The 24,746-nt window shown below is 34.8% G+C and overlaps 4 protein-coding genes across 5 annotated transcripts in view; 3 read left to right on the top strand and 1 right to left on the bottom strand.

The window, feature by feature from the left end:
* The window catches only part of LOC127867026 (uncharacterized), a 259,849-nt gene that overhangs the window by 50,162 nt on the left and 184,941 nt on the right, over positions 1-24,746 (top strand). The window lies entirely within an intron of this gene.
* The window catches only part of LOC127867016 (uncharacterized), a 489,213-nt gene that overhangs the window by 295,393 nt on the left and 169,074 nt on the right, over positions 1-24,746 (top strand). The gene's annotated exons all lie outside the window — the stretch shown is intronic.
* The window catches only part of LOC127867021 (uncharacterized), a 443,681-nt gene that overhangs the window by 280,720 nt on the left and 138,215 nt on the right, over positions 1-24,746 (bottom strand). The window lies entirely within an intron of this gene.
* Positions 17,879-24,516, top strand: LOC127867024 (sentrin-specific protease 1-like). The gene is made up of 3 exons (XM_052407953.1): positions 17,879-18,521; positions 21,305-21,428; positions 24,432-24,516. Exons 1-3 carry the CDS (start codon positions 18,385-18,387, stop codon positions 24,504-24,506), a joined length of 336 nt encoding a protein of 111 aa, XP_052263913.1. The 5' UTR covers positions 17,879-18,384; the 3' UTR covers positions 24,507-24,516.

Raw genomic sequence — 24,746 nt, 5'->3', positions numbered from 1 at the left:
CGATGCCGCGTCAGTTGTTGAAGCCGCGTCAGTATGCAGCGGCAAGGAGCATTTTGCCGCGAAACTTCGCATCTGTCCGCCGAGGCATGCCGCGGTCCTTGACATGATGCCGAGTCGATGCGATCATGAAATATTTTTTTTTTTTAATTATTAGTTACATGTAGTTAACAAATTTTGAAAGAACAATTATAATAATAATTAAAATCATAATAAATTTATTGTGCGCGGATTGTATTAGCATATACATGTAAGCATGGTTAATGTCTGGCCAATTATTAAGTTTGTTTCCCGCCCGTAGCGTATGTATTTCACACATAAACAAGGTCACGTAATTATGTTTTCGCACATACAAGTGGTCAACGCTCCAGCATATGGTCGATTTATAAATTAATTGCATGTTGATTCCGCTATTATATTTTAGCTGAGAAAATTAGCAGTTTGAAGCCACATTAATAATCAAGACGGTGACGACGTATTTGTAGTTTTGTTAATTATCAGCTTATTATAACTATTGTTTGAATATGCGTATATAAACACGTTTTATTAACCAGGTTTTCCGAAGGAAAAAACTGGTTATTAGATTGGCGAATGCGGGCGGGCTGGCTGGCTGGCTGGCTGGCTGGCGGGCTGGCTGGCTGGCGGGCTGGCGGGCTGGCGGGCTGGCGGAATAAGCTTGTCCGGGCCATAACTATGTCGTTCATTGTCAGATTTTAAAATCATTTGGCACATTTGTTCACCATCATTGGACGGTGTGTCGCGCGAAATAATTACGTCGATATCTCCAAGGTCAAGGTCACACTTTGAGTTCAAAGGTCAAAAATGGCCATAAATGAGCTTGTCCTGGCCATAACTATGTCGTTCATCGTCAGATTTTAAAATCATTTGGCACATTTGTTCACCATCATTGGACGGTGTGTCGCGCGAAATAATTACGTCGATATCTCCAAGGTCAAGGTCACACTTTGAGTTCAAAGGTCAAAAATGGCTATAAATGAGCTTGTCCTGGCCATAACTATGTCATTCATTGTGAGATTTTAAAATCATTTGGCACATTTGTTCACCATCATGGGACGGTGTGTCCCACGAAAGAATCACGTCAATATCTCCAATGTCAAGGTCGCCACGACTAAAAATAGATTTAAAAAAAAAAAAAAACTTACAAAGGGGGTTAATTTTTTTTGGTCATTTCAAAAGTTCAGTTTGAGTTTTCTCCCTTTATCAGATTTTTTTTTCACAATGAAAACCTGGTTTTGTGACAATTTTGTCCCTTGTTTTGTTCATATTATACAGTTAATATCGCTACTAATTACCCGATAATCCCGTATATTCCAGTTTTAAAGCAAATGCTGGTTAATATTTACGATACACAAACATTCTCGATATTTCCTTAAGTATCAAATACATTTTGGCATTTGTTACTATTTATAGAGATGATGAAATAACGTCTAATCGGGGCGTTTCTTTTCTCCACTGAACACGCGATTTACGCCTGACGTGATGTTCATGTATTTATACAACACAAAATACACCCAAACTTTCCAAACGACGTTCTACATGTCTGCATAATTTTCGCGCGCTTTTTATGAAACAAAAGATATTTTAGCACTGTTTATTTGACGCTAGAATTTGCCAAAGGACGCGTTAGCATTAAAATTCGGAAGTGTGTTTCGGATTACAAATTTAATAATGATAATCGAACGAAACATAAACAGTTGCGCGTAATTAATTCTACGCTACACATACATGTATGTACATGTAGGTGGATATCTTTTCACTCGATCCGCCGCGTACGTATGCGGCGGATTTACTCCGTGAAAGTACGCATGGTTAATACAGACTCGGCGTCGTTGCGCGGATTGATGCCGAGTGCCACAGCGATACGCCGCGTGAACACACGATTCGGCCGCCGCGGACTAATAATCTGGCCGTGGCGTAGCCGCGGATTATGTTTGTGCCGCTTTGGCTGTACTGTACAGGAATCCCTCCTTTGTTGATTTCTGGAAACCAAAACTGTCAGTTTTGCTCAATAGAATGGCTTGTGTGATGCCCAGTGCTTGGTAGAACAGCTTCTAAAAATGGAAAACCAACAGTGAACACAAATCTTAAAATTTGATAAATGATGCAGGCGTTTTGTAAAGTTCAGTTGTTTTTTGTTAAATTTTGAACAATCTGGAATATTTTGGTACGAAAATCCAACAGTATTACATTTAGGGGTTTTAAGCCATATCTGTATATAGTGATATGCAACCTCGGCAAAGTGAGAGCAGACGAGGTGTTAACAAGTTGAAACTAAGCCAAAATACAAAACAGTTAAGTCGCAATATCAGGTAGAACAGCTTCTAAAAATGGAAAACCAACAGTGAACACACATCTTAAAATTTGATAAATGATGCAGGCGTTTTGTAAAGTCCAGTTGTTTTTTGTTAAATTTTGAACAATCTGGAATATTTTGGTACGAAAATCCAACAGTATGAGATTAAGGGGTTTTAAGCCTTATCTGTATATAGTGATATGTAACCTCGACAAAGTGAGAGCAGACAAGGTGTTAACAAGTTGAAACTAAGCTAAAATACAAAACAGTTAAGTCGCAATATCAATACATTTTGTAAATAAACTTGTTTCTGATGGATTACAACCGCAACTTACTAGAATATTGCTAATGATCACATGTAAAACTGCTTTCTGAGAGCGAATGCAAATTGTGTCACGAACTCTGACATATAAACAGCACGTACTGTAGGGTGGCGCATTTGAAATACCGCGACAATACCGATGCCGAGTATAATATTTTTAAATCATTATTTTTAAACAAGCGTAAATAAATAAATAATAATTTCAAATAAATTCGAAAGAAATCTGGATTTATGCAATACATTTTAGACGGGTTATGTTAACAAACTTATGTTGCCGAAAGTTATCGCGTTTTGTAGTAAACCAGTCTGTGGAATACGACTTGTTGCCCATTACGGCTTAAGGCCGGGAAACAGGCAAACCGGAAGAAAAACAAAAAATTGCATTTTGGCGGTCAAAAACATATAATACAATAACATAGAGTACGATTCACTACTTAATGATTACTGCCATGCCGTATTATTTCATGAGGAATGCATCTACATGTCATATAGCGTTTGTCGAAGTGTCTATGTGCTCCAGCGCTCTATGATTTTCCATCGCGAAAATAGGTGACGGCAAGAATTATTTGACTTGTATCCCTATAAGGTAATGTCTCTTTGTATTTCAGAAAAGTGATACAAATAAACGGTCAACGCCCGCTTCGCGGGCTTTTGCTCATAAAATGTATATATTCTGCTCTTACATGTCGAGAAAAAACAGCGATGTGACAGACTTTCTTGAAATGCGATTCTCCCAAGATTTCACGCTAAGATGACGTTATTTCTAATTTTAGTAAGATACCATGTGCTCAAGTGTTTTCAAATTCAGAATGACATTTCACGGTATTTCAGATTACCGTATACGTGCGCTTATAAGACGCAAATTAATAAGTCAAAGTGGGGGTCACGTCTTATAAGCGAGATACTTGTGAAAATAAGCGAAATTTTTCAAAATATCGAGTTTACTGGGCTTACGCTGGCCAAGTTGGACACTTGTCAATTGTTTTGAATCATCGCGGCAGCCATTTGCATTTTCTCTAAAGTCTGTATTTGCCCGTACCGTGTATCGGAACGCTATGTTCAGTTACCGATTTACATGAAATAAAATGTATCGTTATTGATTTTGTTGTCTATTATTTTTTATTTGAATTTTGTTATTTTGGGGTCGTAAGGCGTTATATTGTCCATGGTTATACTTGAAAAGTTTTTTCACCCGATTGTCTGCGCGGGACGTCGTTAAATGTCATATAAATTGGACATAATAGTATACGTGTGTAAGCGGCGACACGATGCCGAATATGCTTAAAATAACAGCAAAATTAGTTCGCAGTTTGAAACTGTTAATTGTTAAATAAACACGCGATTACAAGTGCTTCTTGACAAATTTGTATCACCTGATCGTCTTTGTTCGACGCTGTTAATTGTCAATTAAGACATATTTGGCAATAAGGGTATCGTCTGAAAATAGTTACCAGTTTGCAACTGTCAATTGTTAAATAAACACGTTCATTCAGACGACCCCCTTATGCCGATGACACCTTATTTATTAGGGACCCACGACAGCGGGAGCAAAGAGCGACCGCATGCAATTATCCACAGGTGGCTTTCTTCTTCAACCGTGATTTCACTCTATCACGCGATTGGCTAATTTTATGAAAGTAGGCATTACCTATAGACAAGGGGCGTAACATTTGCATAATCAAGGTAATCTATATCTGCCTCTTAGTTTTCAATACCCGTCAAACAATACAACTATATTTACAAATTACAACTACTGCAATCTTCAAAATGAAACGCAAACGTAACTCTTATGATCTCAAACTCAATGGTTGGTACACAGGACGACGAGTTGTTTGTTGATCTTGTGGATAATCGCGATCAATCTGAGAATGTATTGGCCTGTGCAAAGGTTAGTGATTGCGACGATGATGATGATGATATCGGCGACTGGGTTTACGATGACAATCTCACTAGTGAGGAATTCTACGAACTTTCGGTGAAAGCGATGATGAGGATTTCGAGGGATTTTAAGATGACTGATACGATCAATTATAAACGTAATATGTTTGAAATTGTTATGGCAAATTGATTAAATACGCAATTGTTAGAAATTGTGTTAATTTGATAATTATTTTTACTGTATGAATAATACTTGAAAATAAATTAAAACCTACTTATATATCATGAAATAAACAAATATTATTTACTTTGTTGTTTGATTGTTTTATTTTTCGGACTTGCGTGAATTACTTATTGTATGCAGCGCGAGTTTGAAAAATTCTCAATGTGTTTCTTATTGATTTTCTTCAACATTCTGCCGTTTTTCCGCCGATGAAAACGGCAAAATTTGACCGCGTCTTACACGCGGGTCAGTCTTAAATCCACCGATTATAAAGTCCGAAATCGGGGTGCGTCTTATAAGCGAGGGCGTCTTATAAGCGCACGTATACGGTATTCTGGCTTGTTTTTTAAACAAATTGCAGTGTAAATACAAACTCAATGTAAATATTATTTAAAACTACCTGATTCACACTGAAATCAGTCTTATAATCCACCAGACGTAAGTTGTTAATCACAAATAATAGATTTCAGAAAACGAAAGTAATGTTTACAATTTCAGCATAAAATGTCAAGGTCCATTTGAAAGTATCCAAATGAAAACTCGTCATGTGACAAAGCGACAATGGCGTCAAAATTGTGATTTTCAGACTGATGAGAGTTATTTTCATCTATTGTAAGATGCATTTGAAACATTTGAACCTTAAAGGGGCTTGTTCACACTTAAATTGCATTTTTTTGAAGTTTTTCATTTAATGCTTTAACATCGCAAACAACGTGCTCCAGTATAAAACAAAAATAAAATTAAAATAAGAAAGAAAAAAGTAAGCCGCACCAAGGCTCGAACCACTGACCCTTGGATCGTTTTTTTCCCCGACTAAATATAGATTTTAACTATAAATTTAAATATAAACACGCATTGTGACAGCAACAACAACAACAACAACAAATATGGCGGAATCTGTATTGTCAAACACGGAAGAAGAAGGTAAAATATGTTTTTTTTATTGTAAAACTCAATAGTGCATATGATTTTTTTTATAAAAGTAGATTAAAATAGTATAACTGATCAAATGATTCGTTTTCGTTACATAAGTATATGCATATACATCACAGAACGCGTAAATACTGATTCTCTCGTTTACACTTAAGTTACAGATAGAGACTAAACAGGGCCCTCAATCTATCAAATTCCGCGGCAGTCCCCCACCTGAAAAGTATACTTTTTTCCCCTTTTGGGGGGAAAAATTCCCCCTAAAAAAAAAAAAAAAAAAAAAATTTTTTTTTTTTTTTAATAGAAAGATGTGTCTTATGATGATTTTATCTCAATTCTCAATTATTATATCTCAATATACTGAATAGAGTGCAAACATGAACAAATGAAATAATGAGAGAGTAAGTAAAAAATTCCCCCAAAAAGGGAAACGCCGCGAAAATTCCCCCCTCCTAAGGGCTGCGGACCCCTTCCCCCAAAGTAGTGTGAGGGCCCTGCTAAAATTAAAAGCCAAGTTGAATACAGAATTAACTTTAGTATTCGCGCAAATAAATTAAATTTATCATTAGCCTTGGAGTACTGAGATCATTTAAACATTACAGTATCTTTTTCTTTCCTCATAACTGACAGTGACAACATTATTTGTTGGCAGGCAATTCAAGATGCTGTGCATTTATTGACATATTCATTATTGTGTGTTATATGACAATGACATTTATTATTAACTAAAATGCATTTTAATGGTACTGGTAGTTTATTAATTTAAACCCAAAACTCATAGTTAACCCTTTAAGCGCTGGAACCGAATTTTGAAGGCCTTTGCAAACAGTTTGGATCTAGATGAGACGCCACAAAACGTGGCGTCTCATCAGGATCCAAACTGTTTGCTATTCTGATAGTATTCTTTGAAAAAAATCAAAGAAATGGCTAATTTTAGAAATTCAGCGGATGACATTTTAGCAGATGACAAATGTCCCAGCATGCAAAGGGTTAAAATGTATTTATATCAGTTTCTTCTGCACAGCTTTTTTATAAATAAACTGAATAACCAAAATATTTTTGAAAATAGTAACACAGTTTAGTAATTCATGGCATCAAATGCATGTAGCTGGCGTCACAGTGATTTTTTTAATTTTTTTTCTTACAGCCTGTGCCTTTTGGATTGGGAAAATTAGCGCGATAAACCATGAAATTGGGAAAAATAGCACATAAATCATGAAATTGGGAAACATTATAAATATGATTATAAGAACAGAATTAAAATTATTAAAGTATGTTTGACAGCATTTTTATATTATAAAGTACTAATTTAATGGGTTCTTACAATGAAGACAATGTTAAGTTAATATCCTTCCACATTCATATTGAACTTGCAATAATCTATATAGATTCTTAAATATACCATTTAATCATAACCTCTTTAACAGAAAGAATTTAATTCAGTATTCTTTTAAATTAAATATCATATGGTGAAAACATTAACACATATTTATAAAAAAAAAACGCTTTAAAGGTCTTGCTATGTTAATGATGTATTATATGGAGTTAAAATAATTTATTTCATTTCTTTACCTTTCAACATCTTGCACTTCAATGCTATTTCAGTAAACTGTAAAGCGTGACAAACATAATAAAGCAGAATATGCATATGAATCTGATTTTACACAGATCCACTAACATATAAATCATATCATGTTTGTCTCTTTCCATTTTCGAACGATACTCATCTTAAATGCATTAACTTTGTGAGTAACGGTAGACTAACTCCAATTTCCCAACACTGATTTCCGTGATGCTCATTCACTGTGAAGATTTGTAATAAATATTTGTTGGTTTTATCTCAAACGTATCTCAAACGTTATATTTTGCGTTAATTGACACACGCATTAAATTATTCCGTAATAACCATATGATATCCGTTGTTAATTTGAATGTTATTTATCATTTTCGCCGCGCATCGCAAATTTCTCGTCTGCTTGCCGCCATCTTGGGCGTGTGTAAAAACAGGCGTTTACAATCGGGATACATCGACTATCGTCGGTATCCTCCGCAATATAGAGAGAGATGTGGATAGCAACATAAAATCGTATTCGGCTAAATTCGCGAAAAATACGTAAGTCAGTTGTTGTTCGGCGACGACTCGACAACTCGATCGGCACACGTTCGAAATTATTGCTAAAATACATTTAATCTTATTGGCTTTATTGGGAAAATTTTGTCTTTTTTTGGGAAATTTTAATCAAATTTTTGGGAAAAAAACGTCATTTTTTGCAATTGGGAATTAGCCGAATATCGGCTGTAATTTCTGGCAAAAAAAAAACACTGCGCCAGACAACTCGCCCCAATACCAACTTGCCCCAAAACAAACTCGCATCAAACATATGGTCACTCGCTCCAACCAAGAGACAACTCGCCCCATTTTTTTTTCGTGCATCTGATTGTTTCTTTATTTAAAGTATTTTATCTTTATATTCTTTGTTAATTTAGCAAAGCACGTATATATTTTGATAAATGTGTATTTCAACTGTACATTGTATTTTGAATAAATCAAATACAAGTCATCTGAAATGCATGTATCATTATATTTGTAAAAGCCAAGAATATTCTGGAGATTCCTCTTTTTTCAATTGTTTTGAATATCCTCAAGATTTGATTTCCTGAATGTTGAAGAACACTTATTAGATAATAATACCACATATTTACAACTCACTTTTTTAATAGAGACCATAAATAGTCTTAAAAAGTGGTTTAAATTGTGTATTTACTTTTTCAATAGGATACAACCATAATTAAACCAAGAAGTTTATGAAGAAGGGATCACTGGATTTTGTCACTTTGGTACAAGAAACAGAAAAGGTATACTTATTTAGCTGCATTTTTTCTGTTGATTTCATTTGAGAATATTGAAATAATTTGTAGATGTTTTCAGATATTCAGGCAAGTTGTGATTTCATTGAAAAAAATATATGTCATTTCACAATATTCTTGAATGGAAACAGAAAAAACACAGTTCAACGCACTTATTGTTGATATATAAAACAAAGTCTTTGTATGTAAAACTGTGTTGCTACATGAGCAAAGAATTTAAAAAATGATCCTACACTACACTAGGTGAATATTGAAATTTTACAAAAAAAACTGACGGAATGTTTAAAAATGGTGTCATGAAAAATAAAAAATTCTATATGTACATGTAGCTACATCTTGTGTCAAAATTCTTAGCTTTATGTTCAAAACATTTATTGTTAAATGCAGAAATGTCTTTTCAAGGATATCATAGACCACCTAACTTATACGGAAGCATAGGAGCTGTTGAAGGAAATTGCTGCCAGACAGTCAGCAGTTATCACTGACAGCCTGTCCTGGCCCAGCTTTATGGGATACCAAAGGGGTCGAAACTTAAATTTACTGCTCGACCAGCATTTTTTCTGCTCGAGCAGAAATATCCTGCTCGACCAGCATTTATTTTTAGATTATGGCATTAGCCAATCAGAACTCTTGTTATATTTGTCGTTTGGTGCGAAACTGGTTTGTTTGGAAAAAATGGCTGCCGCCATGATGGTGCCTTTTTCACATCTTCTGCAAGTTTATGTGACGACCTGCTTAAAGTTTAACATTGACACGCGGTAAGTGCTTTATATTTTGGCTGCAAACTAGTCAATCGAAAAATTGTTGCCATTCGCTTAATAAGAAAATCGATCATAAATGTCTAACGGCTGTTAAAACTTTTGCGAAAATCACGACGATGACTGATAAGAATGGCTCAAAGGGTGCGCAAGTGTAGGTTCTCTGTTTCTATCGATTTACTTTCTTAATGATTCTTCATAATTGCTTCCGACACAGGTGCCGATTGCCTGTGATTGTGCCTTTCTGGTTAACATTGTTTACGTTTCTCGTTCTCCCCATACATGTATATCTGCTATTCTAACTTACAATTATCCAAAAAGGCAAAATATCATGTCTGTTAACCAGTTCTCAGTGCCCCAGATAAGCTGCGTATCTGCGTCTTTCACCCTATTAATATGTTTAAAAATGCAAAGAAATACAATATCATGAGTATTGAAAACGCAATTAATTTGACTTTTACGCAAATTCGTCAAATTATTGATACAAAACTTCGATTAAAAATGCTTTGCTCATTTTAGGTATTTTCTCTTTGGAATTATTATCGTAACGCGGTGACGCTTACATTCAGCAAGCTCAGCAAACAGTCATAGTTATTCAAACGCTATGCGTTTTCATTCTGACCTAATTCGTCGCTCATTGTGCATGTTTTTGTTAAGCGTCTGTACTTTCAGATTCTATTACGATGCAAAATAAAAATAGCAGATAGAGGTCGAAAGACGTCCGAGATTGTTGCGCCAAAATATCAGCCGATCGCAAACTTTTTCGAATCAAGAAAGCAAGAGCCAATAAGTGCCGAATCATTCGTGTTATCGATTTTGTTAGAAACTGTATATACAGCAGTTGAGTTGACATCCAAAAAACATGATGGAAAGTCTGTGACTTAACAAACCTGTCAAAAGTATAAAAAGGCATGTCATTGGTTAGAAATTGTCAACATTTTTTAAAGTTTATATCATGGAGAGTTTCAAGGATTAAAGATATTAGGAAACATCAGTTTATTAAAATTTATGATGATAGTTTACAGTTCTATTGAATCAATACAAGTGTGCAGCGTCAACGGAAGTAAATCAGCAATTATTTTAAGGTATGCATTTTTATTACTCATTTCACTCTATATGAAGAATGGAATCACCCTATTTTTCAAAATCAATGGTTGAAAACCCTATTTCCCAAATAATTATCTGGGGCACTGAGTTCTCAAGGACTTTTCTCAATTTCAATGTAAATTATTTTTCACCGAGGCCAATTAGCTTGTTCAAAGCTAACAACAGGTAAAATGTGAGTTGTGTCTGAATAACAAGTTGTTTAATTTTTCATAATTGAAATGTTTACAATTTACTATTTATTGAATAACTTGGCAGTGCATAATTAAGTTGTGGGATGTTATTTTCAGCTCTGAACTGCGAAAAAATTGCATAATAATTACATTGGTGGCACTATAATGAGTTACCTTTCATCTGTCCTTCCATTTAAATGTCCCTAAAGCAGACTTCCCAAACTTTGCAGAAAGAGTTTAGGCATTGTATTACACACTCATTTTAACCATGGCATGCTATTGTACAACATGTCTTGACAGAAATAATTTCGATAAAAAATATTTGCAGGAAATAATTTTTCCATTGCGAAGCGTTTGTATCTTTTTATCTTTATTCTGAAATGCCCCTCTTAAGAATAATGTCATGTATAGCTGGTTTAGAATTAAGGATGATGATATGTCCTAACAGCATTTTGTCATGTCATTTACTGTACTTCTTAACCTACATGTATTTGAATATTCAGTCCTCATATAACTACGCCCATATGTTGTGGACATTTTCATACAAGAATACAAACAGGAATATGTATTGGAGTTTGCTGTTTAAATTGACAGTCAATTGGAGGGTAACAGGTTTGTTTTTAACCAGAAGTGAGGAACTCAACGCAATTTGCAGGGAAAAAAATATCTCTTTATACCACTTAAGTATATTTGCATCACAGGAGCTCTGGTGTCGTGAGGTTGAGGAAACTAGTGTTGAATCTAAAACATTTAGCATCATGGACTCAAAAGTGAGAAGCCAAGTCAGACACCGCAAAATGTAAAATAATCTGTCAGATGTTTGGTCTGACAGGCTACAAAATTCTGTCAGACTGAAGGATAATTTCTGGATTCCACTTATTAGCATACCTGATAATAGCATATTTCTGTTATTATCATATAGAATGTCAAAGCACAGATTAATTCTTAAATTTTAATGTATTTTTCTTCTATTAATAGCATAATTTTTAACCCCAATATTCAGAATTCACTTAAAGTCTTTATAGCATATAACATTCTCAGAATGCCAAGAAAATATGCTTTAAATCTGCAAAATTATGCTCAAATGCTAATGCAAACACCTTAGAATACAATTCCATTTGATGAATAGTTATCTTAAACATCAATCATATACAATGTTGAATTTAAATTTCACTTTGACGATCAATTATTAACAGATTTGACTTATTGTATGCCCCCAGTTGCTATATTTACGCTAAAATGTGTGTTCCGGTTAATAGCATATTCCTGTTATTAGCATAATTTTTGCTGACATGGTATGCTAAGAACAGGAATCCACTGTAGCAACATATAAATCAGGAATTATGGTTTGAATCCGTGAACTATTATTTTTAATGGTGAAAGAAAATCTCCATGGCGCGTTTTCAAAAATTCCTAGTCAAGCTTGGTAAAAGAACACAAAGAATAGCAAATTTATTACAGCGCCAACTTCCGGGTAAAAATGATTGATTTTTTATATACCGTAAAGACAAATGCCGCATCATATCCTATGGGTGATTTAAAAAAGAATGAAGCCTAAATAAAACATGCATTTATTTTCTTACCATTAAGCATGTTTGAGTTCTTTTTCTATCTTACAGAAGTGTTTCCATGTGATTAACTTAAATGTGAAAATTCTTCTCAATAACTTGCTTCATTAACAAAATATATTGAAAAATATCCTTAAAATTGCCCCAAGTGTACTGGTTTTGCGTGACATTTTATGTTAAAGGCAATTTTCAATTCTATACTTCAATAAAACTTTCAGAAATATTAGGTATTGCCATCATTTAATGAATATAAAAATGCATATGCTTTAAGAAAAATAAAACAATGCTTCTTATAACTTAGGTTGATATCTCTTGTAGCAAGTGTTCAAAGCAATGATGTTCTTGTCAATTTTGTGCCACAATTTTCAACTCTCTTCACGTATATTAAGAGGTGGCATCATAAAGTGCTTCAATATTTATAGGCAAAAAGTGTCCTTTTAACCTGTCACATGTTTTTTCTACACATTTGTACAGGTATTTATACAATTATTTTTTGTGTAAATTTTGAACAGCTGAATACTAAATGTGGTCAAAATTTGTCCCTGTCCCAAGTGTACATTTTGCAAGAAAGTTATTTTAAATTTTTCATAAGATAGAATTTTCAAGGTTTTACATCATTTTCTTCAAACCATTAATGCTTATCACTAGATGTACAGAAAATTTGATGCCAAAACCTTGTGAACTTTTTTTGCAAGACAAATATCGTATTGTCCCAAGTGTACGACATTTTTATCATGTTTGATGGACAGGTTATAGCTTTAAAAAAATAAACAAAGGCACTAATTTTCTGGAAAGAAGTACACAGAAGGGTGTAATCTCCAAGAGAAAAAGGTGGTTTCTTCACTCTGGGGGTGAACTACTCTTACTTTATGGGTATGTCTCCATATTTTGTCTTCAGAAGAAAAATATAAGCATATAAATGATAATGTGTGGGAAGTATATTTGACTTTACCATAACATTATTACAAAAATACATTTCCTCTTCTCAAATTAATGTCAATTTTAATTCTCTAATAATCTTCAATGTTAGCCTGAAGTTGGTTATTAAATGTTGTACATGTACACTTGGGACATAAAATGAATGTTTTTCTTATAAACCTCCAGAAAGTGAAAACAAACTTACATTATAGCAGAATTAATGATTAAATTTTGATTTAATAAAGCATTCAAAAGCAACTGAAAAAAAAAGCCAAAATAAAAGTTGAACATGGTCAAATGTCAAATATGATGGATGACAAAGTCTTTCAGACACTTATAATTAAACCATGCAGACTGTCACCCTTGTGGTACAATTCCTACACATCTAAACTAAAAACCATGTTAAAACCTTTGATAAACAACGGTACAGCACTTATTATTATTTCATTCATTTTTAATGACACATGACCAAAATATATAGAGGACATATTGTATTACAGAGGAAGGTCAAGTAAGAGGACATCGTGTTTAATGTATAAAGTATAAAAAGAACAAGGTCTAATTTATAAAGAACAAGGTCCAATATATAGAGAATATAATGTTTAATATATAGAGAGCAAGGTCTAAATAAAGAACAGTGAATTATATGTGTCTTGTTTTGAGAAAACTGGGCTTAATTCATGTGCGGAAAGTCTCGTCCCTGATTAGCCTGTGCAGACTGCACAGGCATAACAGGGATGAGACTTTCCACTTTTATGGTATTTTTAGTTTGAAGGAAGTCCCTTCTTACCGAAAATCAAGTTTAAGGGGAAAGTGTCGTCCCTGATAAGCCGGTGCGGACTGCACAGGCTAATCTGGGACGACACTTTACGCACATGAATTTAGCCCAGTTTTATCAGAACAATACACATATTTATATAGAAAACGAGGTCAAATATTATAAAAAAATATAAACATGTATTTTGTATACAGAACCATGTTCAATATTTATAGAAAAGCGTCCAATATATAGAGAACACAATATTAGATCAACTTCAAGTATAGAGAGCAATGTCTTATATATAGATATCAAATTCCAACATATAGAAGAGGCATAATGTCTTATATTTAAAGATCAAAGTCAATGCCATAGAGAACAATGTTTAATATGTAGAGAACATCATTTGATATTTAGAGAACAAGGTATGCTATCCATTTGTATAGAGAAAAATGCCCAGCATATAGATCTCCAGCATATAGAGGGCAATGTCAAATAGATCTTTATTATATAGAACACGATAAATTATGAAACCAAAGTCAAATATATACAACTATGTGAAATATATTGAAAACCAGGTCAAATGTATCTACAATTTGTGAAATATATGTGTTTTTTATGGGAAATACAGATCTATGACACACTGCATAATTATGGAGATTCCTTATGCCTCTGATATCCCATCGGTTATAAACATACTAAGGGCCACAAAAATACCTAAAATAAAATACATATAAAAGTCATGCTATTTTTCTTCAGATTTTCATCCATTTTGAAAATGTCCCAAGTGTACAGATTTGGCCTAAAATCATGCTAGATCCTTTCAGCAAACAATTCAAGTTCCCTGTAACTTATCTTATAATTTTATCAGAATATTTTATGCCAATTTAATTTGTATTCTATATTACTGACTGTTTGGGTATTTCTTAGAATAAATGAAAACTAAAGTTGTCAAGTACAAATAATCTTAAATCTCTAAACATCAACCTTAAATCATCAAACGGACCTTCTAGCACAGAACATTATTTGGGGAAACATTAATTTGTATACCGGTAGTCAAATGTAATAAAAATTTAAAAAGTATTTATATATGTTGAATGGTTTGCTTATTTAACTTGTATACAAAAGTCATGTAAGTGTCCCAATTAAGTGTACAAATGTTTGAAAATTGTATACAGTTTTGGCAAAAGCTAGTTTTTGCAGATTTTCTTATATAATAAAAAAGAAACTTCACATATATTTGAAGGCCATCCTATATTTTGATAAATCTGAGTTTTTACTTTAAGATACGCTGCTTTGAGGCCAGGAAAAAAACTTTTAGGAGTATAGTTTTGAAAAATATGTGTTAAAAACATGGACATTTCAATTTTTTCCATATTTTTTTTTAGAACACTTCCGATTTTGTATTTATATTTTGCTTAAGAACATACTGCATGTTGACAAAACACACAAAATATTGATGACATGTTTTAATGGGATTTCATTAAGTGCAAAAGACATGTACATTTATAAAAAAAAATCAAAAACATTTGGTTAACATCTTTTGTGGTGAAAAAGTGATTACATCTGACAGAACGGCCCTACTCATTTATAAAACTTGAACCCTTTCCCTATGCAATACAAACAAAACTGTTGCCATAACTTAACATCTAAAATTTGAGAAATTTTTTCATTTAGGCTTCATTATCCCCACGCTTTTCGGAGAAAAAGTGGGGATATTGTAGTTATCTCCGTCTTCCGTCCGTCCATCTGTCCGTCCTGGCCACTTTCTCCTCCTACACTATAAGCACTAGAACCTTGAAACTTATACACATGGTAGCTATGAGCATATGTGCGACCCTGCACTATTTGGAATTTTGATCTGACCCCTGGGTCAAAAGTTATGTGGGTTGAGGTGGGGCAGAGTCAGAGATTTTTACTCATTTTATGCCCCCGGATCGAAAGATCGGGGGTATATTGTTTTTGGCCTGTCTGTCATTGTATGTGTGTGTATGTGTGTGTGTGTGTGTGTGTCCCAAAACTTTAACCTTGGTCATAACTTTTGCAATATTCAAGATAGCAACTTGATATTTGGCATGCATGTGTATCTCATGGAGCTGCACATTCTGAGTGCACCGGAGACTACACCGAATGTCTTCAAATTGATACTGAACCTCTCTTATGGCAATACGGATGATTTCAACTATGCATGGCCCCATAACCAACCCTGGGGTGCCCCGCCCACATTGGCCCCGCCCACATAGACCACGCCCACCCAAAATTGCCTTTAACTATAATTTCTTCATTACTACACAGATTCACTTCAAATTGATACTGAGCCTCTCTTATGACATTATGGTTAATCTCAACTATGCATGGCCCCATTACCAACCCTGGGGCACCCCGCCCACATAGGCCACGCCCACCCAAAATTGCCTTTTACTATAATTTCTTCATTTCTACACCGATTCACATCTAATTGATACCGAACTTCTCTTATGACAATACGTTCAATCTCAACTATGCATAGCCCCATTACCAACCCTGGGGCACCCCTGGGTCAAACATGCGACGTTGGGAAACACGTCGGCCTCTGCCGCGCCATTTCTAGTTAGTTTTGAAATCACCCATATTTGTGTAAAGTTTGGAGAAAAATCAAGAAAAACATATTTTGACAATGAAATACATTTAAGTTGATTGATGATATTTTCATGTATTTCAACTTTTCCAATGTCCAGATAAATACCCTATTTGTACCCATTGAAAACCTTTCAAACTTTAAATTTGCATTGTTATTTTGTGTTTGGCTTGAAGAAAAAAGATTGATCTGTATGCAAATGTTTACATTATATCTCACAGTCATAACAATTTCCAATTTAGCGACAGTGGTGACCGGGTTTTAGCATTATAATATGATTATTAGTGCTTGTGATCATATTTCAGATGCCCAGGGGCCTTTATGGTTGGGTTAGGGAGGGGTGCTCCCTCCCTTCCTTAATTGATTTTTAGCTCCAGTGGCCAAAGGCCAGCGGGGCTTATGTCATGGTCCTGTGTCCGCCATGCGTGCGTCCGTCCGTGCCTGCGTGCGTCCATCCGTGCATTAACTTTTCCTTTAAACATCTTGTTCTCCTAAACTACTGGTCCAATTCTGATGAAATTTCTCAGTAATGTTCCTTGGATGAACCTATTTCAAATTTGTTCAAATTATGCGCCTGGGGTCAAATTTGACCCTGCTCTGGGGTTACAAAATCGAACATATGCTTATATAAGGCCTATTTTGTGAAATCTTTCAAAATCTTCTCATCCATTACCATATGGGCATGGGGCTATCAAATTTGCTATGTAGAGACATCTAATAGCCCTCTACCAAATTTGTTCAAATTATGCTCTTGGGGTCAAATTTGAAACTGCCCCGAGGGTCACAAAATTTAACATATGCTTATAAAGGGGCTATTTTGTGAAAACTTTACAGATATTTTTGTCCATTACCCTTGGGGTAAGGGCTACCAAATTTGGTATGTAGTGACATCTTATTGTCCTCTACCAAGTTTGCTCAAATTATGTCCCTGGGGTCAAGTTTGACCCTGCCCCGAGGGTCACAAAATTGAACATATGCGTATATGAGGCCTATTTTGTGAAAACTTAAAAAATCTACTTGTTCATAACTGTATGGCATAGTGCTACCAAATTTGGTATGTATTGACATGTATTAGTTCTCTTCTTAGTTTGTTCAAATTATGCCCCTGGAGTCAAATTTAAAACTGCCCCGAGGGTCACAAATTGAACATATGCTTATAAACGGCTAATTTAGGGTAAACTTTAAAAATCATTCTTGTTCATAACCATTGGGCCTAGGGCTACCAAATTTGGTATGAAGTGACATCTTATAGTCCTCTACCAAGTTTGTTCAAATTATGCCTCTGGGGTAAACTTTGACCCTGCCCGGGGGGGGGGGGGGGTCACAAAATTGAATAAAGCACCTATTTTGTGAAAATTAAAAAAAAATCTTGTTGAAAACCATTCGGACTATGGCTACCAAATTTGGTTTGCGGTAACATCTTATTGTCGTCTCCCAAGTTTGTTCAAATTATGCCCTTTGGGTCAAATTTGACCCTGACCCGCAGGTCACAAAATTGAACATTTTATACACTTCTTGCTTGCTTATTTTGTGAAAACTTTTAAAATATTCTTGTCCTTAACTCTAGGATCTAGGGCTACCATATTTTGTATGTAGTGAGATATAGTAGTTCTATATGTGTCCAATAATTATGTTGATGAAGGTGGCAGTGGTAATGACTTGATTTGTCTGTGAGATATGAATGCCAAAGTCTTCGTTTTACATAACATGAATTTTTATGTAAAAGTGGTGGTTCTTCATAAATTCTACATGTTCTTTGCAAATGACCTATACAAAGTTGTTCCAGGAGTACCATATTGCCTGACAATCTTTTGTTTTATTGTTAACTTAAACTGTACTTGATTCTAGCATGCCACTATACTTCTTTGAAGTAATTTGAGCAAATTTCTCACTGTTTAGTAATGTATACATTGTTTAAGGTACATTATAATTTCACATTTTGTAGGTGGACTTCAATATGTATGATCTACTTATGCTGCCACAATGTAAAGGCAACAATCACTGGGTTTTGCTGGTTGCAAGTGTTATGTCCAGGACTGTAACCATTTACGACTCGTTGGGTGGTAACAACAAGGCCTTGTTCGATTTGTTCTGGTAAGGTTCAAAGCTGTAATTCATTTTTTGTCTTACCTGCTTGATATAGCAGTCACAGTAGCAGTTGGTGTATGTGCATTTAATGTGTGTCTCTGAGCTTATCCAAACTGTGATTCGATAATTGAATATGCCAATTTTAGCTCGTCTATTTTTTGAAAAAAAATTATGAGCTATTGTCATCACCTTGGCGTCGGCGTCCGGTTAAGTTTTGCGTTTAGGTCCACTTTTCTCAGAAAGTATCAATGCTATTGCATTCAAACTTGGTACACTTACTAACTATCATGAGGGGACTGGGCAGGCAAAGTTAGATAACTCTGGCGTGCATTTTGACAGAATTATGTGCCCTTTTTATACTTAAAAAATTGAAAATTTTGGTTAAGTTTTGTGTTTATGTCCACTTTTCTTAGAAAGTATCAATGCTATGGCATTCAAACTTGGTACACTTACTTACTATCATTAGGGGACTGGGCAGACAAAGTTAGATAACTCTGGCCAGGGGTTTTTTTGGCCCGATTTTATAGCCAAAATTCGGCTATGTTCCCGATCCCAAAAAGTATACTCTTTTCCCAAAATGTGGCAAAAAATTCCCAATTGCCAAAAAAAAAAAAAAAAAAATGTTTTTTTTTATAAAACAAGTCTTATGTGTATTTTATCTCAATTTTAATTCAATTACATCTAACAAAGTATTATATGATTTTTTTTCTTTTAATTTGAATGATTATAAAGAGTTAAATCAAATTTAGTATTTCCCTTATCAGTGGACTTTTCGTGTGGAAAAAAAGGCTAATGAATTTATTTTCCCAATTTCATGAAAATGCCGATAAAATTCCCAATTCCAAAGCCATGGGCTATCTTCCCAAAAAGTGGAAAAAAAACCCTGCTGGCGTGCATTTTGACAGAATTATGTGCCCTTTTTATACTTAGAAAATTGAAAATTTGGTTAAGTTTTGTGTTTAGGTCCACTTTATTCCTACAGTATCAAAGCTATTGCTTTCATACTTGCAACACTTATTAACTATCATAAGGGGACTGTGCAGGCAAAGTAATGTAACCCTGACTGGCATTTTGACAGAATTATGTGCCCTTTTTATACTTAGAAAATTGAAAATTTGGTTAAGTTTTGTGTTTTGGTCCACTTTACCCCTAAAGTATCATAGATATTGCTTTCATACTTGGAACACTTGCAAACTATCATAAGGGTACAGTAAACGGACAAGTTGCATAACTCTGGTTGTCATTTTTACGGGATTATGGCCCTTTTTTGACTTAGTAACTTTGACTATATGGTTAAATTTTGTGTTTCGATCCACTTTACTTCTTAAGTATCAAGGCTATTGCTTTCAAACTTCAAATACTTTCATGCTATCATGAGGTTACTGTACCTGGCAAGTTGAATTTTACCTTGACCTTTGAATGACCTTGACTCTCAAGGTCAAATTATTAAATTTTGCTAAAATTGCCATAACTTCTTTATTTATGATTAGATTTGATTGATACTTTGACAAAACTACTCTTACCTGACATACCACAATAGACTCCACCCAAACCATCCCTTGTGCCCCCCCCCCTTCCCCCCCCTTATTTTTTTTTTTTTTTAAGATCATCTCACAAATGACCACCACACCCTCACACTATACCCCCCCCCCACCCCCCCATTTTTTTTTGAAACGGTTAAAATACACAAATATTTATTTTTATTATTTTATGTTTGAAATACTGTCCAACCATCGCACCCAACAATCCCCCACCCCCCCCCCCCTCCCCCCACCCGAATCCCCCCCCCCCCTAAGTTTTTTTTTTTTTAAGATCATCTCACAAATGACCACCACACCCTCACACTATACCCCCCCCACCCCCCCCATTTTTTTTTGAAACGGTTAAAATACACAAATATTTATTTTTATTATTTTATGTTTGAAATACTGTCCAACCATCGCACCCAACAATCCCCCACCACCACCCCCTCCCGCCACCCGAATCCCCCCCCCCCCTAATTTTTTTTTTTTTTTTTTAAGATCATCTCACAAATTACCACCACACCCTCACACTTTACCCCCCCCCCCCCACCCCCCCCATTTTTTTTTTTGAAACGGTTAAAAAACACAAATAATTATTTTTATTATTTTATGTTTGAAACACCGTCCAACCATCGCACCCAAAAATCCCCGCGTTTTTTTTGCATTTTTGGAAGATAATGTAATAAATTCCACACCCCCACACTATACACCCCTCTTCACTCCGCCCCTCCCTCCTTTGTGATTGAAAATGAGAATCCCTTCACCTTTAAAAAGAAAATAGATGAGCGGTCTGCACCCGAAAGGCGGTGCTCTTGTTAATATAGCTTACCACATATGTTCTCCATGTAGAGAAGCTGCAGCGCATGTGTTAACAAGAGATCAAAGGTCACATTTAGGGAGCTTTTTTGGCCAGTTCCAGTTATCATTCATCAGGCAATATACCAAACAAGATATTCAAAAAACTTTGTAAATCTTATTTGTTTTCTATATTTGGATCTTTATCATAAATATTAACTTGTAATGACCACCAACACTTTAAAAATGATAGGCTATATATAAATTTAAGCTTGCTTTCTTAGTTCATTCTTATTTATTATTGTGTCCTATCTCTCACACTTATCTGTTTCAAATAATGTGTTAATAGATTCACATATATATATATGTTTGAAAACTGATTACCAAAACAATTTGGTATAGATAAAGTACCGCTTAAGTATATAGGCACATGATTTTTGTTGATTTTTACCAACAAAATATTTGTTGCAGCCAGTTCATGTGTCAACGAGCGCAAATTGTGAAAGATGGCTTGGAAAAATTCAGTTCAGAGTTCAAAGCGCCACCTTGCAACAAACAGCGCCATGGAAACAGCTGTGGAGTGTTTGCATTGATGGTAATAAATTAGCTTCATATTTCTATATAGGAGTCACTTTGTCGAACTGTCGGTCGGTCTGTCCCGAAATTTCATCCGATCTTCACCAAACTTGGTCACAAGTTGTATCTTGATGATGTTTAAGCCAAGTATGAATATGGGTCATGCTGGGTCAAAAACTAGGTCATGGGGTCACTTAGTGTGTTTTAAACCGAAAGTTTGTCCGGACCATAACTATGTCATTTACCGTTAGATTTTAAAATAACTTGGTACATTTGTTCACCATCATGGGACGGTGTGTTGCGTGAAAAAAGTATGTCGATATCTCCAAGATCAAGGTCACACTTGGCGTTCAAAGGTTAAATGCTTGTCCGGGCCATAACTTTATCATTTATTGTGAGATTTTAAAATCATTTGGCACATTTGTTCACCTTCATGGGATGGTGTGTCGTGCGAAAGAATTACTTCAATATCTCGAAGGTCAAGGTAACACTTTCAGTTCAAAGATTAAAAATGGCCATAAATGAGCTTGTCTGGGCAATAACTATGTCATTCATTGTGAGATTTTAAAATCATTTGGCACATTTGTTCACCATCATTGGACGGTGTGTCGCGCAAAAGAATTGCGTCGATAACTCCAAGTTCAAGGTCACACTTTGAGTTCAAAGGTAAAAAAAGGCCATAAATGAGCTTGTCCAGGCCATAACTATGTTGTTCATTGTGAGATTTTAAAATCATTTGGCACATTTGTTCACCATTATTGGACGGTTTGTTGCGCAAAAGAATTACGTCTATATATGTAACGTCAAGGTCACACTGTGAGTTCAAAGGTCAAAATTTGCCATAAATGATCTTGTCCGGGCCATAACTATGTCATTTATTGTGAGATTTTAAAAATACATGGTACATTTGTTCACAGTCATTGGACGATGTGTCATGCAAAAGAATTATGTCGATAACTCCAAGGTCTAGGTCACACTTGGAGTTCAAAAGTAAAAAAATGGCCATAAATTTGGACTGCATGTCATGCTAAAGAATTCAAGAGTTCAAAGGTCGAAATTGCCATAAATGATAATGGCATTATCATTCTTAAAAATCGCCATAAATTTGATTCTCTTGTTTTGTGAAGACAGCATGCAAAATAGTCTGTTTCAATGCGGCACGTGGGGGTATTTGTAACGTCTGTGACAAAGCTCTAGTTTGCTTAGTAAAGATCTGCATTAACTTTTATTCAACAAAATAATGGGAGAATGTAGAATATAATCATAGTACCTTTCTGTTGGTGCATTGGTTTTTAGAGCCTTGCATTTTTTTTTTAATTTATAAAGGACATGATATTTCATATGTAATATCATAACCTGAGGATCAAACTGTGTTATAGAGTCCCACTTTTGTCAAATAACCCTGAAAAGGTTAAACAAGAAGATTACTCATATTTTAATTTTTATGAATGTGTCATATAATGAAAAAAAGCATTCTCTTTGCTCCATTATATAATTCTGTATGAAAAGTTGTTTTTCAGTGTCTTAATGGGATTGTATATTTATGATGCATAAAACATTAATACTTTTCACTGTCAAACTATCGTTCTTGCAATTTTATTTTCAGAAATAGTCAGGGCTTCCCCTGGCTAAAAAATTTCTTTAGCCAACATTTTAGCCAATTGGATTTTTTTGTAGCCAAATTTTAGAAACTGTAGCCAAAGTTTTAGCCAAGCATTTGGGACCGCCTCGTGAAAGTCTAGGGGTGTAAGAACACAAATAACTACAATATGAAGCTTAAATATATTTATTACTATAATCATCCTTTTAAAATATTGTACATAACAGAATATAAGTTTATAACAAAAAATATTTATAGATATGCATAGATCTAGATATACATACATCAATGTAATAATCATACTTTTATTCTACATAACAGAATATCAGTTTATACATACATCATAAGCACATGTTCAGTTCACATTGTTTACAAAATAAGCACATTTTCATTATATTCAAGATATTCATTCTTGAGCACATATTTCAATCTTTGCAAAACATAACAGTTGATAAAGACTAAAGATGCTTTATTTTCAAAGCCTCTCACTTCATATTGTTAGTTATATTTGGTCATTTGGATATGATATACATCAGCTTTGACAGCTTCTGTTGTTAAAACATTTTCTGTAAGAGGTCGATGTTTCTAGGCTCAAATAAATGAATGTTTTTCACGCATATTTCTTGACAGAAAGGCCCAGATAATTGCCATCATCCATTCTAGTTGCCTGAAAAATGATAAAACATAGTTTTACAAACTATCAACAACAAACCAACACATAAATGTCCGTATCTTTAAATGTCCGAATTTTTAACTTATCCGAAATATATTACAACAAGTGAATGGTATACTTTTTATTTCCGAAATTGTTGGTTTCTTAATCAAACTTTACCTTTCCCAAAATATTATAATAATGAAGCTATTAAACAGAAATGCTCTCAAATTCCTGTTGAAACAAGATTTCATGTGCTTTTGTGAAGAAATACTTTTTTGTTAAATGCTTTTGCCAGGCCCGTGGTATTGACATAATGTTCGATAACACCTTTAGATTTCACACCAGCAAGCGTTCTATACATAGATGGTGACGTCACTGCCAGTACACAATGCACCAGCAAGTTTCCTTTGTTTCGATGACCGGTTCTGACCGGTGTTGCTGCAGACTGCGTATCAAATTTTCTGGATAATAACACGATGATGTATTGACGCACAGTCGACGGTTTAAAGAGTTTACTATCTGGGATGGTACTTGACAGGCAAAAAACGTTTCGCCGAGCATTTTCGCCAACCGAGAATTTTATTCGCCGAATTTTAAAAACGTTTCGCCGAGCATTTTCGCCAACCGAGAATTTTATTCGCCGAATTTGCGAAATTTTCGCCAACGGCGAATTTGGCGAACGACAGCGGAAGCCCTGATAGTATTTTTTGTGAACACTTAATCTAGTGAATATATGCTTTTCTTATTGCAAACAAATTTATTTCCAGACTGCCAAATGTTTGGTCCTGAAAATGCATCCCACAATGTTGCGACAGGCCCATGATTCAGTTTATCGAGACTAGTCGTGAGACGCAGCTAGACTTCTGATTCATGGGGTGCGGCAAACATATCTGTGCGACTCGATGACTTCACTGTAAAGACCCGCACGGCATTTAAATGGATATATTATAAATATGTGTTGTTTCGCGAAACATGTTTTTGTAGCAGGAAGTGCTTTGGGCTCGATTAATCTGAGAACTCAACAAAATATTAATAAAATCCTTCTGTGCCAAAAACATATTGACTTAAATTAATTAATCCCG

The sequence above is a fragment of the Dreissena polymorpha genome, chromosome 2, assembly GCF_020536995.1.
Source record: "Dreissena polymorpha isolate Duluth1 chromosome 2, UMN_Dpol_1.0, whole genome shotgun sequence".
In the NCBI taxonomy this organism is placed as follows: domain Eukaryota; kingdom Metazoa; phylum Mollusca; class Bivalvia; order Myida; family Dreissenidae; genus Dreissena; species Dreissena polymorpha.
The sequence above is the reverse complement of the archived record's forward strand: the minus strand, read 5'-3'. Positions and strand labels throughout refer to the sequence as shown.

Excerpts from the sequence above, each read along its gene's own strand:
- LOC127867024 (XM_052407953.1), top strand. The coding sequence starts at position 18,385 with ATGTATGATCTACTTATGCTGCCACAATGTAAAGGCAACAATCACTGG. Across the intron at positions 18,522-21,304 it reads GCCTTGTTCGATTTGTTCTG|CCAGTTCATGTGTCAACGAG; the intron begins GTAAGGTTCAAA and ends TATTTGTTGCAG. Across the intron at positions 21,429-24,431 it reads GTGGAGTGTTTGCATTGATG|ACTGCCAAATGTTTGGTCCT; the intron begins GTAATAAATTAG and ends ATTTATTTCCAG.